The sequence below is a fragment of the Sphaerodactylus townsendi genome, linkage group LG07, assembly GCF_021028975.2.
Source record: "Sphaerodactylus townsendi isolate TG3544 linkage group LG07, MPM_Stown_v2.3, whole genome shotgun sequence".
NCBI lineage: Eukaryota > Metazoa > Chordata > Lepidosauria > Squamata > Sphaerodactylidae > Sphaerodactylus > Sphaerodactylus townsendi.
Genome location: NC_059431.1, coordinates 117,958,550 through 117,981,870, shown reverse-complemented (window position 1 = coordinate 117,981,870; position 23,321 = coordinate 117,958,550). Strand labels below are relative to the sequence as shown.

Below are 23,321 nucleotides of genomic sequence, written 5' to 3'. Positions count from 1 at the left end.
GGAGAGGCCTGTAGGGATTTGAGGATGAAGTGGCATTTGGCTAGCTCAGTGGTGGCGAACCTATGGCACGCGTGCCAGAGGTGGCACTCAGAGCCCTCTCTGTGGGCACGCAAGCACAGAGATCGTCATGTGGGGGAAGCGGAAAATCGACCCCCCCACACACATCTAGGCTGGCTTTGCTTCTGAATAAACCTTCCTAGGGTCGTGATTCACCCATTCGAAGTGTTGCTGGTTGCTTCACCAAGCTTACTCCCGAGTAATGCGCGCCTCGGAGCAAACCGTGTTTTCTAAACGAAAACCTCAGTATTCAGGTTAAATTGCCATGTTGGCACTTTGCGATAAATAAGTGGGTTTTGGATTGCAATTTGGGCACTCGGTCTCGAAAAGGTTCGCCATCACTGGGCTAGCCCTATTTTCCACTGCTGGGGTGCTAGTTTAATTCCACATCAAGCCCACAGTTATGAAAAAGTAGCGCCCGACAACTGCGGTCTCCACAATATGAACTGGTGGAAACAATCACATTTTACGTTGCTGTGTCATCGGTCGTTACTTTTATAGGGAAAGCCGAATGAACATCCTGAAGCGTTACAGAGCTCTCTCAGACAAAAGAAACCAAAAGACCTGGTTGGCTGTGAAAAGCAGATTCTAGCTGTCTAATTCTACAGAAACAGACTCTCTGCCTACGCCACAGGTGTCAAACTTGTGGCCCTCCAGATGTTATGGACTACAGTTCCCATCATCCTCTGCCAGCACGATGCTGGCAAGGGATGATGGGAACTGTAGTCCATAACATCTGGAGGGCCGCGAGTTTGACACCTATGGCCTACACAGACGGAGGGAGTAGGGAATCTTGAGGAATTCATTTTTCTTTTCTCATCTTTTTCTTGTGGAATTCAAAGTGCTACAGGAGGGATTCCCAGGGAGTCTCTAAAGGCCTAACCAAATGGAAACCTGCTTTAGCCAAGTTGTTGTACCAGGCCCAGGGCAAGGCCCAGCAAAGCCATAGACACGGCCCAACAACACACCAACAGCAGTTCATACAGGAGATGTATGAACAAATCTGTCCATGCCTGCAACCACAGCAAAACGATAAATACATATGAGTATGCGAATAAAACCACTCATTAAAAATGCCCACATGCACAGGGAAATAATGTTATGCACAACTGCAGCAAACTTTTCCAAAATATTTTTAACCCAGATAATTCACTTTTGTTTTGATTTTTGTTTTGCACAGCTGATTCCTGGCTATTTCCATAGCCAAAATATCCCATGTAGTACAGAGGTCAGAGTGGCCAGGACATTGGTTCAAACCCTCACTTGGTCATGGCATTCATCATGATGCCTCCCTTTCAACAAACCCACCACGCAGGGTTGTTGAGAGAATAAAATGTGGAGGCTATATATGCCATACTGAGTTCCTTATGAGAGCAATAGGATAAAAATGTACATCTCAATAGCTTATACCTTTCTGAGCCTATGGGTATGTTTGTAATGGTGGACGCAGCAACCTTGGAGGAGGCTAGATTTACCCTGGTGCGTGAAGTAATAGGTCAACATTCATCTTTATACACCTAAGCATCACAGGCCCTTAGAGCAGGGGTCCCCAAACTACGGCCCGGGGGCCAAATGTGGCCCCCTGAAGGCATTTATCCGGCCCGCCAGGCATGGTGGCGATGGCTCCATTCATGTGCAGTTGGGGCTCGAGGGAGAGGAGGAACCGGCCCCAACGGCTGTTGATTGCAATTACATGATGGCACCCCCAAATCTCCATGAATTTTCTGACCCAGAGTTGGAAACCTTACACGTGGAAACTCCTGCTCCGCCCTTCCCTCTCGGCTACTCCATGTGTTGCTCTCAGGCTTTCTGTTCCGTCTCACTCCCATTGGCATCAGCCAGGCTGGTGAATCGCTCGCTGGCTGCTAGGGAGGAAGAACCCAGGAAGATACCTAATCCTGGGTTAGATGAAATGCTTCATTGGGAAAGTTCTGCTTCTTTTTTTACAGGGGAAGGTATTCCACAGCCTCCCCAACAATATTTGGAGCCCACCCTGTACTTGACATACTTTGGTCACTGTTCTAAAAATAGACCATGACAGAAAGGCTGAAAGGTGAAATCAAACATTTTACAATCATTTGTGCATAGGAATTTGTTCATAGCTTTTTTTAGTCCGGCCCTCCAACAGTCTGAGGGACAGTGAACTGGCCCCCTGTTTAAAAAGTTTGGGGACCCCTGCCTTAGAGATATCAGCAGAGTTTAAAGCGGAGTCACTCTGGTAAGATGAGAAGGTCTATAGTCTTCTTGCACTCACTGCAACCTCCTACCACTTGGAAAAGAATACTCTCCACGCAAGATGTTCTTTCCATAGGAAGGTTTTACTTTAGCAGTTGGAAGGCTACACAAGCCTATGCTATACAAGACTATAAAGCTACACAGAACTATTTAGCAAGAACAAAGTTGAACATACACTCAACTTAGAACTGTAAGTTGTAACTGTAAACTTCTGCTGACTAGAAGATGAACCTTTTGTGAACCTTTCTTTCTGCTGCTGCTGCTGCCACCGAGCACCTGGTCTGCTAAGGCATTTGCAATCTCAGATCAAGGAGGATCAAGATTGGTAGCCATAGATCAACTTCTCCTCCATTAATCTGACCAAGCCCCTTTTAAAGATATTCAGGTTAGTGGCCATCACCACCTCCTGTGGCAGCATATTCCAAATACATACTTACGTTAATTATTTGAAACATATATGAGGAGAAAGTGCAAAAAGGTCAATATTCCGTTTAGATTTCATACACACAGCCATGTTGGACTGATGAACACAATGCTTCTGGCACCTTAACGCAAGCCTATCCACACACCCCCATTTTTAAATAGCTTCCCAACTTGGTCATCTGAAAGCAACACTTATTTGTCACCAGCACTCAGATGAGGGACTAGTTTTAAGCCTGAGGTGTTCAGCCTCTAATTATCTGAACTGGGTCACATTTGTGCCAGTGAAAGCGGGTGACATTTTTAGGTCAGATGCAACACAGCGAGTCTTTGTAATCTGCTATGCCAGGAGTGTGTTGCACGCTGGAACACAGCAATAAATAATTAACCTGCATGGTCTTCACTATACTAAACTGAAATGTTACATTTTGGGGCTGTGTTTTGGGAGCACCGTTCCCAAAAGCTTGTGCATACCAAGAAGGTTCCTGGCGGCAGAAAGAGGGGGCAACCCGTGCAAGATTCTTTCTTCCCTTGTGTGGTAAAGTCCTGCTCTGTTCTCTGCGTATGTCAAAGGCAGTGGTGGTTTTTGCCCTGCCAAGGCTTGCTGATGAGAAAGGGCTCCCATCAGCTGCTGCACCACCCTGCAAATTTCAGCCCCTCCTTGAAAGTGCACTCACTGCTAGAGAAAGAAATAGAAGAAGGACTCCAGCCCACACCCCCACCCCCGGAGGCTGACAACCCTGACAGCTCACTAGTCTGATCTCCTCAGATCTCAGAAGCCCAGCAAGTCAGCCTTGGTTAGTGCTTGGAAGGACAACCACCATGGAAGTCCAGGGCAGGCCATGACAAACCACATCTGGACATCTTTCGCCTTGAGGACCCTATGGGGTTGCCATAAGTTGACTGTGACTTGATGGCACTTTCTACCACCACCCAAGGACAGAAGAAGAAGAAGAAGAAGAAGAAGAAGAAGAAGAAGAAGAAGAAGAAGAAGAAGAAGAAGGAGAAGAAGAAGAAGAAGAAGAAGAAGAAGGAGAAGAAGGAGAAGAAGAAGAAGAAGAAGAAGGAGAAGGAGAAGAAGGAGAAGAAGAAGAAGGAGGAGGAGGAGAAGGAGAAGAAGAAGAAGAAGGAGAGGAGAAGAGGAAGGAGAAGAAGGAGGAGGAGGAGAAGAGGAAGGAAGAAGGAGGAAGAAGAAGAAGGAGGAGGAGAAGGAGAAGAAGGAGGAGGAGGAGGAGGAGGAGAAGGAGAAGGAGAAGAAGAAGAAGAAGGAGAAGAAGGAGAAGAAGAAGGAGGAGAAGGAGAAGGAGGAGAAGAAGAAGGAGAAGAAGAAGAAGGAGAAGAAGAAGGAGAATGAGAAGAAGAAGAAGAAGAGTTGAAAACAGAGTAGGGCAGTGAATAGGGTTGCTGGTGCTTGAAATACAAATTAGTCTAGTATTTGGGCAGGGCAGGTGGGCAGTAGTCCCAGCTGCCACTCACACTGTTCTGCCACCAAGCAATGCCATCTACCTATGACACATGGCCCCCGTGTCACAACACTATCCAGGGCTCAACTCTGCCACAATCATAGGACAGAAGTTTATGTGCATAAAGATCAAATCACACCGGGGGGAGGGGGAGGGGCTTATACTTGAATATATTGTATGGTCAAGAGATCCAACATTTAGGAAACTCATCTGTTCCCATGTGTAAAATAAGAGGAGAAGAAGAAGAAGAGTTTGGATTTATATCCCCCCTTTCTCTGCTGCAGGAGACTCAAAGGGGCTGACAATCTCCTTGACCTTCCCCCTCACAACAAACACCCTGTGAGGAAGGTGGGGCTGAGAGAGCTCCGAGAAGCTGTGACTAGCCCAAGGTCACCCAGGTGGTGTGTGTGGGAGTGTACAGGCTAATCTGAATTCCCCAGAGAAGCCTCCACAGCTCAAGCGGCAGAGCGGGGAATCAAACCCGGTTCCTCCAGATTAGATACATGAGCTCTTAACCTCTTACGCCACTGCTGCTCCTACTCCTAGAATATGCCGCCACAGGAGGTGGTGATGGCCACTAACCCGAGACTCCTTCTCTCACCACCTGAAATCAGTGGATTGACTTGTAGGTCAGGGATAGAAAAGCCTGCCATATCACAGAGAAATTGGAGATACTTCGACTACATTTTGCTCCATGAAAGCCAGAATCTGTCAGCCTCCCTCAGTAACAGCCTGACAGAAGCAAACAGCTCAGCAAACATAGCGGGGAAAGAAAGAAAGTGCTTTCCCACGGGCAGAACAGAAGAGCGGCTGAACCGGCAATCCCAGGAAAAACGGCACACGTCTTAAAAAGATGGTGGGCAGAACCTGTGGGAGGTGTCAGAGCACACAGAACCTGGAGCACAGTCGAATCCACCCACACCAAGGCGGCTTCCTTTCGGAAGCACAAAAGGATGTTTTACTGTCTAACAGCTTATTCAGCAGCTTGGTGGGTTCCGCACAAAAATGTTTTGATACTCGAAAATCAAAATTCTTCACACACCTGTCATTTCGCTTCCTTCCAACGCCTGCTCCTCAGCCCTATTTGCTGTGTGCTTTTTCGTCTGATTTTATACCTCCCCTGGATTTTTCTGCCCTCGCCAGCTTCATTATAAAAGATTATTGATCGCCCGCTGCTGCTCAGGATGTCCTGTAGCATCGAGACCACACTCCTCCCAAAGCCTCTGGATGTCTCAAGGAAGCACCTTCACCTGGAACCAGCACACAGAGCAGTAGTTTTCAAGGAGCCCTCTCCCTATCCATCTGCTCCTAGAGGAATCCCTGTGCGTGGCAGAGACCATTGAAACAAGGTGCCAGCCAAGCTTGCTAGGACCAGTGGGGCTCGAACAATCTAAGAATGCACCCAACAGTCTTCCGAAGCCACAAACTGCAGGGAATAGTTGGTGGGGGCGGGCAACCTGTCTTTCAGGGAAGCCTGGTGGCCATTCCTGATGTGCTCATTGAGGATCCATGGAACAGAGCCAGAACTTCAAAACATTCCAGCATAATGCATTGTTGAAGGTTCTGACAGCCAGAATCACTAGGGTGTTGTGGGTTTTCCGGGTTGTATGGCCGTGTTCTAGTAGCATTTTCTCCTGATGTTTTGCCTGCCTCTGTGGCTGGCATCTTCAGAGGATCTGATGGTAGCAAAGCAAGTGGAGTATATATACCTATGGAAAGTCCAGGGTGGGAGTAAGAACCAAGAACAGACCACAGGAATGAAGATAAACAGCCACCCAGAGGGAAGGTGTTCCTACCATACATCAAGGGAATCACTATTCGATTAGGGAAACTGATGAAGAAACATAATTTCCAAGCAATCTTCAGACCCACCAAGAAAATTCAACAAATGCTATGTTCAGCAAAGGATAAGAGGGATTCTCTAACTCAGTGGTTCTCAACCTTCCTAATGCCGCAACCCTTTAATACAGTTCCTCATGTTGTGGTGACTCCCAACCCTAACATTTATCCATTTTACAGATGGAGAACACTGATGCAGCGGGTCTTAGGTGATCCCTGTGAAAGGGTTGTCCGACCCCCAAAGGGGTCCCGACCCCCAGGTTGAGAACCACTGCTCTAACTTCTGCAGGAGTCTACCGCATACCTTGCAGCTGTGAACAAGTCTATATAGGGACCACGAAATGCAGAGCCCACCGAATCAAAGAACATGAAAGGCATTGCAGACTAATTCAGCACAATTTCACTAAAGCCCATTTCTCTTTCGTTTACTTCCAGTCCACATCACATACATTCAGCCCCCCACAGCATCCGCTTCATTTGCACCCAGCCACTGGTCTCAAGGACACATACTGAAAACTAAAAATAAAGCCTGGGTATTTCATACAATCCAATGACAAGTATACTTGCACCTTAAATTGGGATTCTATGATCCTTTACTTGGGCGTGGTCCTTCTTAACATCACCAGATTGCAAAGGCAGCCTTCGCTCTCCAAAGTCTACACCCCAAACATCTTGCTGGTCTCTAAATGGCTACTGGACTCGAATCCAGCAGCACCACAAGGCTACCCTGCAGAACCAGGACGGTGGCCTTAATCCATGGTTCATAGGTGATAAAGGATCCCTGGCTTCTCAAACAGAACCACACAGAGGAGAAGGCTGAAAGTGAGAGGGAAGAAAGAAGAGGGATCCCTCAGGACACAGCCAAGAAAAATCCTCTTAGACAGATCTGTGGCCAATTAAACTCAAACTAAGTCATTTCGGCTGAGGGTTTTGTGGATTACTACTGGTTTTCTTAGGTGCCTGAAGTGTGCATACTTTGCAGCAACCTAAACTCATATACACACACGTTTAAAGGGGGGGGGGGGGGGGGGAGAGACTGCAGTAGATCTTCAAAGCCAGGAGGCAGTCCGGACAAGGAGGGGCGCGGGCTTCTTCGTCGTAGGAGAGATTTGCTACCCTGAAGATGCCAAGTGATGATTCTGCCGAAGGGGGACCCCGGAGGCCATGGAATTAGGAACTGGAGCCCCTTCCTCTCCCCCCCCCCCCAATGACCTTGGCCCAGTCGCCCCCCCCCCTCTGCCTGACACTACCTCGCAGGGTGATTGTGAGGATACAACCGAGGAGAGGGAAAGGATCCCCTGGGCACAAGGAGCGCAAATTTCCCCGAGGGGTCCCTTCCACCACGCGTGGTTGGAGAAGCCCCCCCCCCCCCCGGACACTACTGGCTGCGGGGGGGGGACATTGCAGCGACAGCCCCCCCCCGCCTGGGGAGGGAGGCGACCCCGGGAAGGGGGGAGACGCGGGGGACTCCACCGGGAGGGAGGAGCCAACAACCCCCAAAAGGACCCCCGTGACGCCCCGGACCCCTAGCCACGGCGGCGCAGGACCCCGCTTCGCACCCGGGAGGGACGCCGCCCCAGCCCGGCCTGCTGGCAACCGCGGAGGCCCCGCCCAGCAACTCACCCGGCAGGTAGGCAGGCAGGCAGGTTGTCCGTCCCCCGGTGAGCAGCAGAAGCCGCAGCCTCCACAGCCGCGCCTCCGGCCCAGTCCCCGCCCCTCGCCGGCCGCTACGGGGCGCCAAGGCAACCGCTTCTCGCGGGAACGCCGGCCGAGAACTCCCTCCGCGCGAGAGGAAGGAGGCCAAGTCTCGCGAGAGGCCGGGCGCCGGGCTCTCGGGCTCTCGCCCGCGGGGCGCCGCTGGGACCTTCGAGCAGCGCGTGCCTCACGGGGGGTGGGTTGCCAACTCCCGGGATCTCCTAGAGAGATTATCCGGGTTTCATAGAATAGCGCTCCCCTCCCCCCCCTCCTCGCGCTGCCATTTCCTCCCGGGGAGCCGCTCGCTCTGTGGCCTGGATAGAAGCTGTCGTTCTGCCGGAGTCCCCAGCCAGGCGCCATCTGGAGGTTGGCAACCCGAATGACCCGCTTTCAGGAAGGGAGGGGGCTGGAAGATGCTGATGTTTCCCAGGGGAAAAGACGCTTCTTCAGCTCCCTCCACCCCGCCCTACTGTTGCACGAGTCTTACTTGCAGGGATTTTCAATCATTGCAAACCCTGCTCATGTCTTTCCACAGCCCTCCTTGCGACCAGATGGATCCAGGCAGTGGTGGGATCCAAACATTTTAGTAACAGGTTCCCATGGTGGTGGGATTCAAACTGTGGTTTAGTGCCAATGGGGCTGGGCGGGGCACGACGGGGGCGTGGTGGGGCATTCCTGGGCGGGGCTGTGGCAAGGATGCAGGTGCTGCACCAGGGACATAAGGAGGCAACCCTGGGCAAAACCTGAGTTGGATGCCCCCCCCCCCCCCGGGTGGCCACTCCATCACGATCAAATTTTTTTTTGCACCAGGACATTGGTGCCTGCAGGGGTGCCTTTTTAGACACATCAGCACGATAATTTCAGCGTATCATCAGGAGACTGTCTTTATGCTACTCCCCAAGTTTGGTGAGGTTTGGTTCAAGGAGTCCAAAGTTATGGACTCCCAAAGGGGGTGCCCCATCCCCCATTGTTTCAAATGGGAGCTAATAGGAGATGGGGGCTACAGTTTGAGGGTCCATAACTTTGGCCTCCCTGAACCAAACTGCACCAAACCTGGGGGGTATCATCAGGGCAGTCTCATGATGAGACCCTGAAAGTTTTGAGACTGTGCCTTCAGAAATGTCCCCCCCCCCCCCAGCCAGCAACCCCCATGGACAGCAATGCAGAAAACTCAATGCAGAACAATGATTCTTGGGCAAATTTCTGGGATGTTCCTGCAGGGGGCGCATTTTTTGATGTATCAGCACCAAAATTTCAGGGTATCATCTGGAAACTGTCCTTATGGTACCCCCAAAGTTTGGTGCAGTTTGGTTTAGGGGGTTCAAAGTTATGGACCCTCAAAGGGGGTGCCCCATCCCCCATTCTTTGCTAAGGAGATGGGGGCTACCCTTTGAGGGTCCATAACTTTGGCCCCCCTGAACCAAACATCATCTCCAGATGATACCCTGAAATGTTGGTGCCGATACATCCAGAAATGCACCCCCTGCAGGAACATCCTAGAAATTTGCCCAAGGATATTTGTTCTGCATTGAGTTTTCTGCATTGCTGTCAATGGGGGTTGCAGGCTGTGGGGGGCACATTTCTGAAGGCACAGTCTCAAAACTTTCAGGGTCTCTCGAGCCCGATCAGAGGGGGCGCTGCCTCTAATGATACCTTCCCCCCAAGTTTGAATTGCAGTTTGGTTCAGGGGGGGGGGGGAGCAAAGTTATGGGACCCTCAAAACTGTAGCCCCCATCTCCTATTAGCTCCCATTGGAAACAATGGGGGATAGGGGCACCCCCTTTGGGAGTCCATAACTTTGGACTCCCTGAACCAAACCTCACCAAACTTGGGGGGTAGCATAAGGACAGTCTCCTGATGTGACCCTGAAATTTTGGTGCCGCTAGCGGCTAGCCTAAAAACTGCGCCCCCTGCAGGCCAAAAATGGAAAACCACTAAAATACCCAAAAACGAACCCTGCATTTTGATGCCCCCCACAAGGTGATGCCCTGGGCGGCTGCCCACCTTGCCCAATGGGCATTACGCCAGTGCTACTTGGGAGTCCTGCCAGGGTTCACTGAGCTCCTGGGACCAGAGAGATCAGGACTTGCACGGCTCCCCTTCACATCCACATCTCTAAGGATGGGATGAAGAACAGAAAGGGGTCAATTCACTTCTGAATCATGGTCACCCTATGGATTGACGCCCTCCAAAATGTACTATTGTTAGCCTTATTCTTGCAAACAAAGGGCCGCAGTTTCCTTTATAGAGCCAATCCATCTCATATTGGGTCATCCTCTTTTCCTGTTGCTTTTGACTTTTCCTGGCATTATAGGTTTTTTCCAGTGACCCTTGTCTTCTCACAATGTGGCCAAACTACGGCAGACAGTCTGATTTCTTTTAGTGATGGGCCTTGCTGAGGATTCATGCATGGGTAGAGGTGCTCTCAGAACTGGGAAGGCACAAGAAGCCAATACCGACGTCCTGAGTTGAGCCTGGGGAGCCAACTGGAATCTTGTGTGCAGTTCCTGGGGTGAACGTGCCCCCTTCAGCTCTGCACCAACTGTAACCTCTTTCAAAGATACACGGACAACATTCATGCCGTTGATCTGTGAGGTTGCCAAGACATGGAAGTTGGTGGCTACATTCCTGTTTCTGAGGAAGGGCAGATTTTATCTCTGGCGATGGAGCCAAACAGGCTGCCTTACTTCTGAGAGTCCCATGCCTTCCCCCGCCTTGTTTCCGTGCCCTGGCAGGGACAGCGTTAGCATGCCTGCACTCTTGTTGAAACCTGCTGATCTGGGCAGCAACCAGGAAATGACCCCCACCCCCGGAGAGCCAGGAGCAAACCTAAGCCTCTGTGGTAAATCTGTGCCATCCCAAGGGGCCGCATGGGTGGCTCGGGGGGGAGTTGGCCCTGCCTGGCAGGACTTTTGACAGTGTGCCACCCTGCCAAGCAAATAAATCATGCTCACCCCTTTCTGTCGGAATAGTACCAGAACAGGGGCACATAGCCAAATATCTTGAACTATTAACTGAACCCCAACAGAGATGGATTATTACAAGGGCCCGATGCAATACTTTCCCATCGGCCATTACAAAAAGAAAAGGGGTCAGCTGACTCATCTATCCCTCTCCAGGATCCGGGTCTGTCCACACTGTAAAAACCAAGCGGAGACTCTTGCTCACATTATACTTGACTGTCCGAGATATGTGGGTATTAGGAATTTCTCTCCTGGGCGGGTCTTAGACAAATCTGAAAGAGACTCTGACAACTCTGTTGTGGATCTTTTGTTAAATAACACAGAGGCCGTGCTCTTGGGAAAAGTAGCAACATTTATTTTACAAGTGACAGAATTTTCTAAGTCACGTCCAATGCCAGATACGGTTTATCTGTCTGTGTTTTGAATGTACTTTTGATTTGTACTTCAGAAATGTCTGTAATGCTCTGGAGCCTATTTTAATATGCCTAATAAAGGTGGTTGTATTGTATTGAATCTGAGTTTCAAATGCGGGCAAAGCATGAGAAGAGGCTTTACTTTTGAGATGCTTTATTTCTTTTTGCCAAATGACAGAAAAGGATCAAGTACAGAGCAGGAAGGTAGCGTTTAGTATCTCGGGACGTTCCTAAGGCTGTCTTTCTGTCTTGGTGGGTGAATAAATGTGCCATTTCTCTCACATTCATTCATTTGCTCACTCTCCTTCTTCTACCTCTGATATGGATAAAAAAACCACAGCAAAGTTATGTTAGAACCTACTGGGAGCACAGCTGTTCTAAGGGCCGAGAGTGGAGGGATCTCTGAACCCGGAAGCGCATTCTTCAATTCCTCCTGACTTGCAAGTGGGCAAGTTTGGTAGAAAGGATGGGGGGTGGGCTATAACTCCTCCGTTTCGCCTGCCACTGGCACGTTCACCTCAACGCAGAATTCTGCAGGTTCCCCTGAGGCCAGCCAAGGAACTGGGGTTCTGTTGAACGAAGGTCTGTTAGTAACTTCTTGATTATACACGACGACAGGTTCGGGGGCGGGGGCGGCTTCGAACTCGGGCATCTGGAAGGTCATGAGCTTCATCGCCTTCTCGTACCCCCCGAAAGGAACTGCAGTCCTAGGGCAGAGTGAGAAGCAGAATCAGCATTCAAGGTTTTTGTAAATAACGCTCCAAGGCCACTGTCCCACGCACCTAGGCTGACCAGACGTCCCGCTTTTGGCGGGACCGTCACGCCTTTAAACAATTTGTCCCGTGTCCCGTGGGCTCTAAAATTGTCCCAATTTTTGGGAGGCTGCCGCACTGCCTTCTGGGGCGCAAGGCAGTGCGGCAGCCTCCCGCGCGCCCGGCTGCAGGAGCGCCCGGCCTTCTGGGTACAAGCTTGCTCGCTGGTCAGCCTCTGTCACAGGGCGGCAAACGGCAAGCCCAGGAAGGCAGTGCGCTTCCCCGTCCCGGATCACAAAGGTGACCATCTGGTCACCTTACACTCACCATGCCAGCCTCTAGCTATAACAGGGCCTTCAACGTGCGCCCTTGGACACCGTGTTGCCTGCTGGCATCTTTTCTGGTACCCACCAAAAGTTTTTAGGTAGTGGCTGGAGCCAGGTGGAGCTTTTACCCAGCAAAGGCTTTGATTGGCAGTTGGAGTTTTGATTGGATGTGCAGGTGTGAGACAGATATGTTTGTTTTGCTTAATTATGTTGAAGAACTTTTTGATTTACCGTATATACTCGTGTATAAGTCGACCCACATATAAGTCGAGGCACCTAATTTTACCACAAAAAACTGGGAAAACTTATTGACTCGCGTATAAGTTGAGAGGGTGGGAAATGCAGCAACTGGTAAATTTCAAAAATAAAAATAGATGCCAATAAAATTACATTAATTGAGGCATCAGTAGGTTAAATGTTTTTTAATATTTATTTCAAAGAAAAACAGTAAACAAGCTCTGTAAGTGGAAAAGAGGGTCAACAAGAACAATACGGTATCAACAATAACTTTACAAGTACAAAAACCTTAGCTTTTTTGTAAGGAAGGGTTTTAAACAATGGATCTTACAATAAAAACTGGAATGAACATGCCTGTTCACTGCGACTCAAAACTACCCTGCTTTTTAAAAGAATAGTTCATTATTTTTAGTGTACATATTTTTTAAAATTGCACTTTTTAGAAGGGACATTCACACAACCTTGTCAGGGGAGGGAATGTTTATGTTAGCAGCGCACCAACATTCTCAGAGTATCTTTAGGAGATCCTCCTGATGATACCACCCAGGTTTGGTGAAGTTTGGTTCAGGGGGTCCAAAGTTATGGACCCTCAAAAGGGTAGCCCCATTTACTATTAGCTTCCATTGGAAACAATGGGGGATGGGAGCACCCACTGGGGATCCATAACTTTGGACCCCCTAAACCAAACATCACCAAACCTGGCTGGTATCAGCGAGAGATTATCCTGATGATGCCACCCAGGTTTAGTGAAGTTTTGTTCAAGGGGTCCAAAGTTATGGTCCCTCAAAATGTAGCCCCATCTACTATTAGCTTCCATTGGAAACAATGGGGGATGGGGCACCCCCTTTGCGGGTCCATAACTTTGGACCCCCCTGAACCAAACTTGGCTGGTATCATCAGGAGTGTCACCTGATGATATCCTGAAATTTTGGTGCTGCTAGCCTAAAAATTGTGTCCCGTGGCGGCTGACAAAATAAAAACCCTAAAATATTTTTTTTAATACAGCTGACTTGTGTATTAGTTGAGGGGAGCTTTTTCAGCACAAAAAATGTGCTGAAAAACTCGACTTATACATGAGTATATATGGTAGCAATGTCTATTTTACAATACAATATAAAATGGTGTCTGTATTGAAGCCAGAGAAATCTTACATTGTCAACTAACAAAGTCAGGGTGGGCTGGCAGTTGCCCAGTACATCTGGGTCTCTATCAGGCCCCTTCCGCACACGCAAAATAATGAGTTTTCTACCACTTTCACAACTGTTTGCAAGTGAATTTTGCCATTCTGCACAGCTTCAAAGAGTACTGAAAGCAGTTTGAAAGTGCATTATTCTGCATGTGCGGAATGAGCCTCAGTCAGACTCAGTACAAGATAAAAAGACTTTTAGCACTATAGTCCTTTGTCTGTTCAAACCCTCTGTCTTTGAATATAGTTCTGTTGGTCCTTTGTGTTAAGACCATCCAATCAAATGTCTAGTATTTGCCTAAATTAAAAACTGCCAATTTAAACCTACCACTATTATAATGAAGAAGGAGGGGCAGTATGAAGTACAGTGGAACCTTGGTTTTTGTTGGTAATCCGTCCGAAAAGAATCGATGAAAACCGAAATCGATGAAAACCGAGGCAAACTTTTCCATAGGAATCAGTGTAAATCCAATTAATCTATTCTATGCACTCCAAAAAACATACCAAAAGCACATTTTTTGGTGAATAAACTAATGTAGCTAATGTTTATCTTTTCTAGTACAAATATTTTATTCCCTCTTACCAGAAGCTACCATTACAAGTGACAAAAGCAATCAGAATGCTGTGAAAGATCTGATCCACACATTACAAAGTCCACATGGGCTGCTCATAAGAACATAAGAACTAGCCTGCTGGATCAGACCAGAGTCCATCTAGTCCAGCACTCTGCTACTCGCAGTGGCCCACCAGGTGCCTTTGGGAGCTCACATGCAGGATGTGAAAGCAATGGCCTTCTGCTGCTGCTGCTCCTGAGCACTTAGTCTGCTAAGGCATTTGCAATCTGAGATCAAGGAGGATCAAGATTGGGAGCCATAGATCGACTTCTCCTCCATAAATCTGTCCAAGCCCTTTTTAAAGCTATCTAGGTTAGTGGCCATCATCACCTCCTGTGGCAGCATGTTCCAAACACCAATCACACGTTGTGTGAAGAAGTGTTTCCTTTTATTAGTCCTAATCTCACAAGCAGCATTTTCAATGAATGCCCCCTGGTTCTAGTAGATTGTGCCAGAAAGAGAGAAAAATTCTCTGTCAACACATTTTCTACCCCACGATAATTTTTATAGACTTCAATCATATCCCCCCTCAGACCTCTCCAAACTAAAGAGCCCCAAGCGCTGCAGCCTCTCCTCATAAGGAAGGTGCTCCAATCCTTCAATCATCCTCGTTGCCCCTTCTCTGCACTTTTTCTATCTCTTCGATATCCTTTTTGAGATGTGAGATGCTCACTTTACCTGAGCTGAGAATTTAATTCCCTGGCTCAGTTTGAATTGGAAACGCCGCACACAGGGAGGAACGCTATAGTGTCCCCTGCCCATGCTGTTGATGTGCCTTGCTGGGGAAGGCTACCTGTCCAGATGGCCACACAGGAGTTCCCAGTGGGGGAAATGGAAATCTGCTAAAACCATTTCATCGTACAAGCCGTTTCCCCCTACTCATCACAGTCCTGAGTCCAGTTAGCGCTATAGATGCTTGAGAATTACGTTCCAAGACTTAACTTAATTGCCACAGGAGGTGGTGATGGTCACTAACCTGGATAGCTTTAAAAGGGGCTTGGACAGATTTATGGAGGAGAAGTCGATCTATGGCTACCAATCTTGATCCTCTTTGATCTGAGATTGCAAATGCCTTAACAGACCAGGTGATCGGGAGCAACAGCCGCAGAAGGCCATTGCGTTCACATCCTGCATGTGAGCTCCCAAAGGCACCTGGTGGGCCACTGCGAGTAGCAGAGAGCTGGACTAGATGGACTCTAGTCTGATCCAGCTGGCTTGTTCTTATGTTCTTATGTTAACTCCCTCACTGCACCTGTCAACAGTGCACATGCTAGCTACATGGACTTTACATTGAGCGAATCAGCCCTAAAACAAGTGAGTGTCCTTTCTCTTTTATCTTGCCCTTCCTCAAAGGAAATATAAAGTCACTCCTCTCCTCCTCCGTTTTATATTCAACAAAGCCCTGTGAGGTAGGTTAGGCTGAGAGAGTGGCCTGCTCAAGAGCTTCATGCCTGAGTGGGGACTTGAACCCAGGTCTCTCCATCCCTCGTCCAACTAATTTCTCAGTTTTGTTTCCTTACCTGTTAAAAGATTTGTAATGGCAGAGATCTCCTTTGGTGCCGTATGATAAGAAGTCAATGGTGAGTGCACTTTTTTCCTGAGGGGTGATGCCGAGCGCTCTTTCCCAGGGAGAGATGTAGGTTTTGAAAATGGAGAGATGTTTCCCGCTCCCGGTCTGACTGTCGCCTGTTTTACAGGGACAGCAAATAACAGGTTAAGTGAGACAGGTACATTCCAAGAAGGTTCCTGGGGATAAATGGTAGGAAAAACCAAGGGAAAGAGAGTGAAGGATTTCTTCTAATGAAAGCTCAGTGTTTTTCCAAAAAACACTTTGATTCTATGCTCAGAATAAATTATCCAGGTCCAGCTATTTTCACACACAAACTTTGTTCATTCATGGCAGTGCAGTTTTTTTTCATTATTCAGAATATTTTAGCAACTGCCATTATATCACAAGAGAAGGAATAAAACTATAGCTAACGACTGCAGGGAAAGAGAGTCAACAAATGCCAGGAGAATCATGGAGTCATTTATTTTATTACCTTTAAAAGCTGTTATGCTGCCAACGGGAATGCGTAGGTCACAAAAAACCAACCAGAGGTAGTTTAAAGATGAAGAGCTGTACTGAACCTTCATCAGATAATGAAGTGAAAGAAATTATCTCTTTGCTGAGATGATAACCAGGCTTACCCCTGTACTCACTTACGGTATGCACAACAACATGTTTGTCAGAGCCGAAATAAAATGATGAAAAACTGTGAAGAGTTTAGGATTAGGTTTTAAGGTAGCACTAATTAGAAAATTCAGTCAACATGGAACTCTGAAAGTTGCAAAATGAGTCTGGCATTTAAATTTCTGCCTGACTCCTAAAGCCAAGGAACATGTGTCAAGGCCTGACTTTGCCCAAATGGCGGCTATTATTATTTTGGAGTGGGCCACTTCCTCTGGATCTCTGCTTTTTGTTTTCCAGTAGCCCGTGCTACTATAAGATGTCACTGTTCCTCATGCATGGAATATATCTGGGAACAAGTGACACTGGACATTTTCGAAATAATAACAAAAAAATAAACTGTGGCAAGATAAACAGAGCGAAATTTTGAAGATATGGACAATATATGCGAACTGGATGAAAGAAGCTGGAGTCAATTGAGGAGATATGGGAGAAGAGATTACAAAGAATGAACTTACTGCTGTTTGTTGGATAAAACTGAAGAAAATACAGGGGGGAGGGGGAAAAAGGGGAAAATGTATTGTTTGAAAAACGAATGAAGAAGAGTATTAATATAAAACGGAATATTCAAATGATACAATAAAAATTATTTTTTAAAAACTGTTCTTCATACAGTTTTGAGAAGTGTTCTTTGTAGGTAGTTAGGATGATTTTAAAATATATATCTGCCCTCCACAAAGCCAGGCAGATTAAACCATTAAGTGTGATTAACACAGGTATCCAGAGTTTGGAAACATCTTGAGGGAAGGGATTCAAGTTCTACCTCGCTCCTTTGGAACCCATCTGTTGAGGATGGTGAATCAGGCCTGACCTCCATCTCCCCTGACCTTTGATTGCTATTGTGGAGATGGATCAGAATGTGTATAAATTGTATTTAATCAAGAAACATGGAAGTCATAGAACCAAAGATTGCAAAGAATCAAAATGGTTCTCTGTATAAGTGACCAGCTGAAGCCTGCATTTTTGCAACAGGTCAAAGGAATGTTACCACCTTGCTAGTGAGTACGCAGGCAAGCAAGATAACATCTTTGAGATCTTGTCACTGAGGGCCAACGTGACAGCAGAAATATGCATTTTATAACTTTGGTTTTTGGGTTAGAAATGAATGTGATTAGTTAAATTGAAAAATGTTTTTCTATATAGTTAAATGAACACAGAAATGATAATGAGAGATTCACATGTATTAGTATTTCACTATAATTCTATTGTGTTAGAATCATTGTATAAGTGTATGTATAATCTTTTAAATGTTTTAACATTTCAAACTGGGGAATTGTTAGAATCATTTTGAATTGAAAGGAAAGTTTTATGATCTAAAAGTATGTAGAGTCAGAATGCTGCATTGCTTGAAGGGGATATCTCTCTCTGGGAGAAAACTTAGCAAAACAGGTTTTTCTTGGAGACAGAGGCTAGCTTTATGGCAGCCCTTTGCATGGGTAGAGGGCATGACCTAGCAGCGTTTGAGTAACAGAAGGAATGTGAATATACTTAGAACAAGAGGCTGTCTTCATGTGACCAGGAGACACAGCTATCCAATGGGGTTTGAACATACATGCTTGTAGCACGTGAAAGAGGTATGGATTAATATGTGAAACTTAAGGGGATGAACGGTGTGACGTCTGTAATTCTGCATCTATAAAAATTAAGGTCTTTCGTATAGAGCAGTAGAATTTGCAGCTCAGTTTTTCAGGAACTACTTCCCCATCAGTTCTCTACCAGCATGGCCAATTGGCCAATTGGGCATGCTGACAGAGGCTGATGGGAATTGTAGTTCCTGAACATCTGGAGAGCCGCAGGTTCCCTACCCCTGGTATAGAGGGTGTGCCTCTTTCGAGAGCCACCCGGGAGGGGTAACCTTCTGTAACGTTCTAAATTCTGTGTCTATAAAATGGGTCCTTTTGTATGAAGTGTGGGTGCCTCTTACCCTTAAGGGGACACCCTGGTCAGATACTTATGCTGTCCAGTAAACTTATCTTCTGTTTCAAAATTGTTCCTTGGGTGTTTTTCTAACTCTAAGTTTTTCTTAAACTAATTCAGCTGTGTAGGACCAGAGACGCGGTCCTGGCCCCACACTATACAAGCAGAAAGACTTGCCTTTTCCGCCAGAGCTCTCCTTTCCTTCTCCGTCTACTCCGCCCCCTGTGCCGGCAGTTCCCTCAGGGTGGCTGGTTCCAGTTCCCCCGACTCCTGTTCCTCCGGGTCCGCCTTTGCTGCCAGGCTTTGGAGGAGGGTTGGGAGGGAACTGCAGTTTACTGGATCCATATGGCCCAACAGTTATGTTGCTCACCATCCTTCCACCACTGTGCGAGTAACTCTGAGCATCAACTCCATAATGTCCCCCGCCAGATGGGATGAACCTCTGAAAATTGTCCTGGGGGAGGGAGAAAGAAAGAAAGAAAAAGAGAGATGATGAAATAATTGTGAGGATCATGGATGTGTGTGTGTGTTTGGATATATTAGGAGATAAATTAGATAGTACTAGCAGGCCCGGCCATGCTTCGCTGTGGCTTTGTGTGGTGAGCTCGGAGGGGAAGGGAGGAGGAAGGGGAGAGGCGTTATGGCTGTTTCTTACCGGGTGACTGGGAATGCTCCTCCTTCCTCTTCCTGTGCAGGCGAGTCCGGCAGCCTACAGTTGAGGCCGGTGTGCACACGCACGCTGCAGCGAAGGCGGGCAAGCCACACCCCACCCGGCATGGCGGCCCCTGATTGGTCTGTCACGGGTATTGCAGAAACGTGCAGTTTACCAGGTTCAGGTATGGACTTTCGGTGATTTGAAGGGCCGATTACCTGCCCACAATGGGGAGGGATGACGTGGGAAAATTTGGGAGGAATCGGTCCAGCTGTTTCTGAGTTAGGGCATGAGGAACAAACACACGGTTAGCTTTTTATATATGTAGACTAGTGGGCCCGGCCACGCGTTGCTGTGGCTAAGTCTGGTGAAGTGGAAAAGAAAGAAAAGGGAAAGCGAACGGTTTGAACATGTGTCATTGCACAATGCTTGCAAAGGAGGGGAGGGGCAAGGGGCCCCTCACTCCCCTCCCTCTCTCCTGTTCCCTTGCATGGCACCCAGCCCCATCCCTCCCTAACGTTCCCCTTCCTCTGCTGGGGGGGTGGGCCATATCCAGGTGGCAGGCCCTGTCTTTTTCACTCCCTTCCCTTGCAGGCGAATTACCTAGCTTAAAACACGCGGGAGGCATGAGCTACATTGTGTTCAAATTTCAGAGTGTTTGGACCAGCAAACCCCTGGACCCTCCCTCACCTTCCCCTTCCTCTGCTAGGGTGGGTGGGCCATGTCCAGATGGCAGGCCCCATCTTTTTCACTCCAAATGGCAGTGGTTTTCAAGGAAGGCGTGGTTGTTTCCCTTGAATCAGAGGGTGTTGCTTTGATGGCCAGCAGATGGCGCTGTTGCAGAACAGAACTGTGGTTCCAACTGTCACAGGTGTGGCATGTACACAATAACTGGCACAGTTGTGACATGTACACAACAGGAGGTGTGGAAACAGTATGGAAACCTGGCCACATGTGAATGCGATGTTGTGTGAAAATTTCAAAGCAATTGGTCCAGTAGTTTGGGAGATTACCTGTCAGCAGAAAAACGCACTGATAGATTTATATATATATAGATAGGGGTCCCCCGACCTTTTCAGCATGTTGATAGCTTGGGAATTTTAGGCATGCAGGGTGAGCACTACCATAAACTGGTTGCTGGAGGGGGGGCGGTTGCATGGCCAACCACAAAATGATGGCAAAGTGAGGTCCCAATCCAAGCAGCTGTTCCTGAACAGGCGTCTCCCACAGAGAAAGTGGTGGGGCCTCTCGGCTGCTTCTTCAGAAGCTCATCTTCCTGCTCTAATGAAGTGGAGGGATGATGTTTGGTTCAGGGAAGGGAGGCTTGGGAACAGAAGGAAACGGCCACTAGACAACATTGTGGTGGATCTCATGGCGGTTTGGGAACCAGTGGGCCAACACTCTAGGCTGCTTGAGAGACCCTCTCTCCAAAGAGCTCTGAAAGCCCTGTTGGGCACTCCCAGCTTCCTTGGCTGTCTTGAAAGATGTCTGAAGAGACAAGAGCATGAGATGTCCTGGCTCCTGAATCAGGGATTGGGGTGGGCAATAAAGGTGGCTTGACAGCAATATTTACAACAGTGGGCAGTTACAATGTGGGGGGGGGCAGAGGTGGCCACTTCTCATCTCCCGATTTAACATCAGGCTCCTCCCACTTCACCATAGAACCGGCCATGTTTGGTTCTAGGCTCCTTCCTCTCTACCACTGCCCATCAAGGCAGTAAAAACTGGGCCCAAGCAACACTCTATAGCAGTGATGGTGAACCTATGGCACGGGTGCTAGAGGTGGCACTCGGAGCCCTCTCTGTGGGCACGCACTCACAGAGTTTGTCATGTGGAGGGCAGAAAATCATCCCCCACACACACACATCTAGGCTGGCTTGGGCCACTGAGAATGATGTGTGCACACCGCGGTGAGCAGGGAGGACTCGACTGGCGGGCCTGGTGCCTGTGCTCCAGGTGGCTGCTGCCCAAGGGGGGGGGGGTGCAGAGGAGGCAGAGATGCTAGAGAGGCACAGAGCGGTGTGCGTGGGATTTGCTGGAGGCTAGAGCAGGCTGGCCCCTGCTCTAGCAGGTGGGGCAGAAGAAGAGGGAGTCAACTGTTTTTTTCTAAACTAAAACTTCAGCATTCAGGTTAAATTGCCGAGTTGGCACTTTGCGATAAATAAGTGGGGTTTGGGTTGCAATTTGGGCACTCGATCTCAAAAAGGTTCGCCATCACTGCTCTATAGTAAGCATGAGATGACTCACCATGAGAAGAACAATGGCATCCTAAAAAAGAGCCACACCCTCCCAAATCCACTGAAGTCCAAGGGTGTGACTTGGCTTTGAATGGCACAGAGTTACTTTCCTTAATCCTTACTTTCCTTAATCCTTAGCGTTACTTATCCTTAATTTAGGGGGGGGGGGGCAGAAACTTTTTACTAATTTATTCCAAGAACTGATGCAGGGCAGGGCACTGTACGTTAAATTAATATAATATATAACAGGAAGATGGATATTTAGAGATGTTTGAAGAGTGTGTTTGTGTAAGTGTTGAGAAGCAGTTATTAGTGGGGGAACAGGGGAGTCACAAAAACCCCAGGGCGTCTGTCATGATCTGGCCCGGTTCTGGCCCGATCTTGGCATGTCTTCTGACCAGGAGGTGGGATCCCCTGTCTGGACCTGCTGTCTCTTCCTCGTTCATGAGTTTCACTCGCTCATTAACTACCTGTCGGCGCGTACACTTCAAGGTGTTGGGGAGTACACTACCTGTTGGCGCGTACTACCTGTTGGCACGTACACTTCAAGGCCTTGGGGAAGGCCGTGCCTTTGCCTTCCCATGGGAACAAAGAGGTGTGGCTCCCTCCCCTTGGAACTGGCGGTGGAAGATGATGTCAAACTACGTGGAGGGGGGTGGGAATGGAGTGAGGATATCAATGGAAGCTGTTTTGGCACCTAACTCGTAGTTCTGTCGATGTAGCTAGGCAAAATGGATGTAGCTAGGCAAAATGTCGGTGTAGCTAGGCAAAATGGAGCCCGGGGCAAGATCTTAGTTTTCTGCCCCCCCCCCCCCGATGGGCCCCTGTCCCCCCACGCCCCACTTACCTCTGGGGCGGCGCACTGCCTTCCCTCCTCCTGGGCCCATCCCTCTGCAGCCCCGGGACTGGCCGGGGAGCTTTTTGGGGCGGGGCCACAGCCCAGCCAATCCCCAGACTAGGGAAAGTCCCTGATCTCGTCCCTGGGACCAGCTGGGGAGCGTTTGGGGATGGGGCCACAGCCCAGATGGCCCCCGGACAGGGGGAAAAACCCTGGCCAAGACCCTGGCAGGGCGAGGGGGGAGGAGGGGGCATGACACTACATCAGCCCGCCTGGTGGGCCATGGGCATGCTCTCTGGAGGAACGGAGAGCACGCCCACAGCCCACCAGGCCTTCCTGGGGCACCGCTTGGTCTGGGTGCAACGTGTGCACGCCGCCCAGGGAGGTCTTAACCCAGCCACGTCCCTCCTTCTTCCCAGAAGTGTGGGGGCGATTTTCCGCCCTCCATGGGGGTTTCCCAGGGCACTTGTCTCCGGATGTTCCCGTGGCAGCTACACCTATGCTGTCTAAATGCATTATCCTGATGCTGCTTTCAATAAAGGAAATGGTTTGAACATGAAGTCTTATTACTGAACAGTCCATGGGCACAACAGAGGCCCTCTTTTGGTGTTTTGGTGTTAGATCTTCAATGTAGCTGTGGCCCTCTTTTGGTGTTAGATCTTCAATGTAGCTGTGGCCCACAACAGAGGCCCTCTTTTGGTGCTTTGGTGTTAGATCTTCAATGTAGCTGTGGATGTTCTGGAGGCCTTTGAAGTGGTCAGCAGAGCCAGGATTGTATGGAATGTTCTCCAGGTCTTGGGTAGATGGAGGGCAGGGCCGGCCGGGTGACAGCAACAGGCGTGTCAAAGCACATGGCGGAGAGAGGCAGCCATGGAGGTTTGATGGTGTTTTTGCTAACAACAGACCACCCTGCTTGCCAGAGCTGGGTCCAAAGAGCAATGCTGTGGAGGGCTCAGGTGGTTTCTTGGGGCAACCCAGACTTCCGAATGACACACAGAGATGAACGAGGGCTTTCCTTCACAAAACCAGGAAGAAGGTGCAAGTCCTAGCTTGCCCTTCTTGAAGGTCTGACTTGAAGGATGACTGGCAAGCTTTTATGAGAGACACTGATGAGTTTGGCTTGCACAGAAAGCTGATATTCCTGCTCCGTTGTGAAGCTCATAAAAGACACGAGGGAAAGTCAGCAGAGTTTCACTTTTTCTCCTACGATGTTTTTCTCCTGTTTGCAACACCAACTGGCCCTTTCG

At 48.6% G+C, this 23,321-nt stretch overlaps 2 protein-coding genes across 5 annotated transcripts in view; both read right to left on the bottom strand.

Annotated features, from left to right (window-relative positions):
* USP54 (ubiquitin specific peptidase 54) overlaps positions 1 to 7,746 on the bottom strand; it is a 138,870-nt gene extending 131,124 nt beyond the window's left edge. For all 3 annotated transcript variants that reach the window (XM_048502622.1, XM_048502626.1, XM_048502625.1), the window contains exon 1: positions 7,638 to 7,746. The gene's annotated coding sequence lies outside the window, so the exon portion shown is untranslated. The remainder of the gene's footprint in view (positions 1 to 7,637) is intronic.
* A 3,476-nt stretch (positions 7,747 to 11,222) lies between these two features.
* The window catches only part of MYOZ1 (myozenin 1), a 48,896-nt gene continuing 36,797 nt past the window's right edge, over positions 11,223 to 23,321 (bottom strand). For both annotated transcript variants that reach the window (XM_048504544.1, XM_048504545.1), the window contains 3 exons: positions 18,525 to 18,801; positions 15,721 to 15,886; positions 11,223 to 11,792 (listed from right to left, as the gene is read on the bottom strand). In XM_048504544.1, the coding sequence (XP_048360501.1) occupies positions 11,564 to 11,792; positions 15,721 to 15,886; positions 18,525 to 18,801 (672 nt within the window). In that variant the 3' untranslated portion in view covers positions 11,223 to 11,563. The remainder of the gene's footprint in view (positions 11,793 to 15,720; positions 15,887 to 18,524; positions 18,802 to 23,321) is intronic.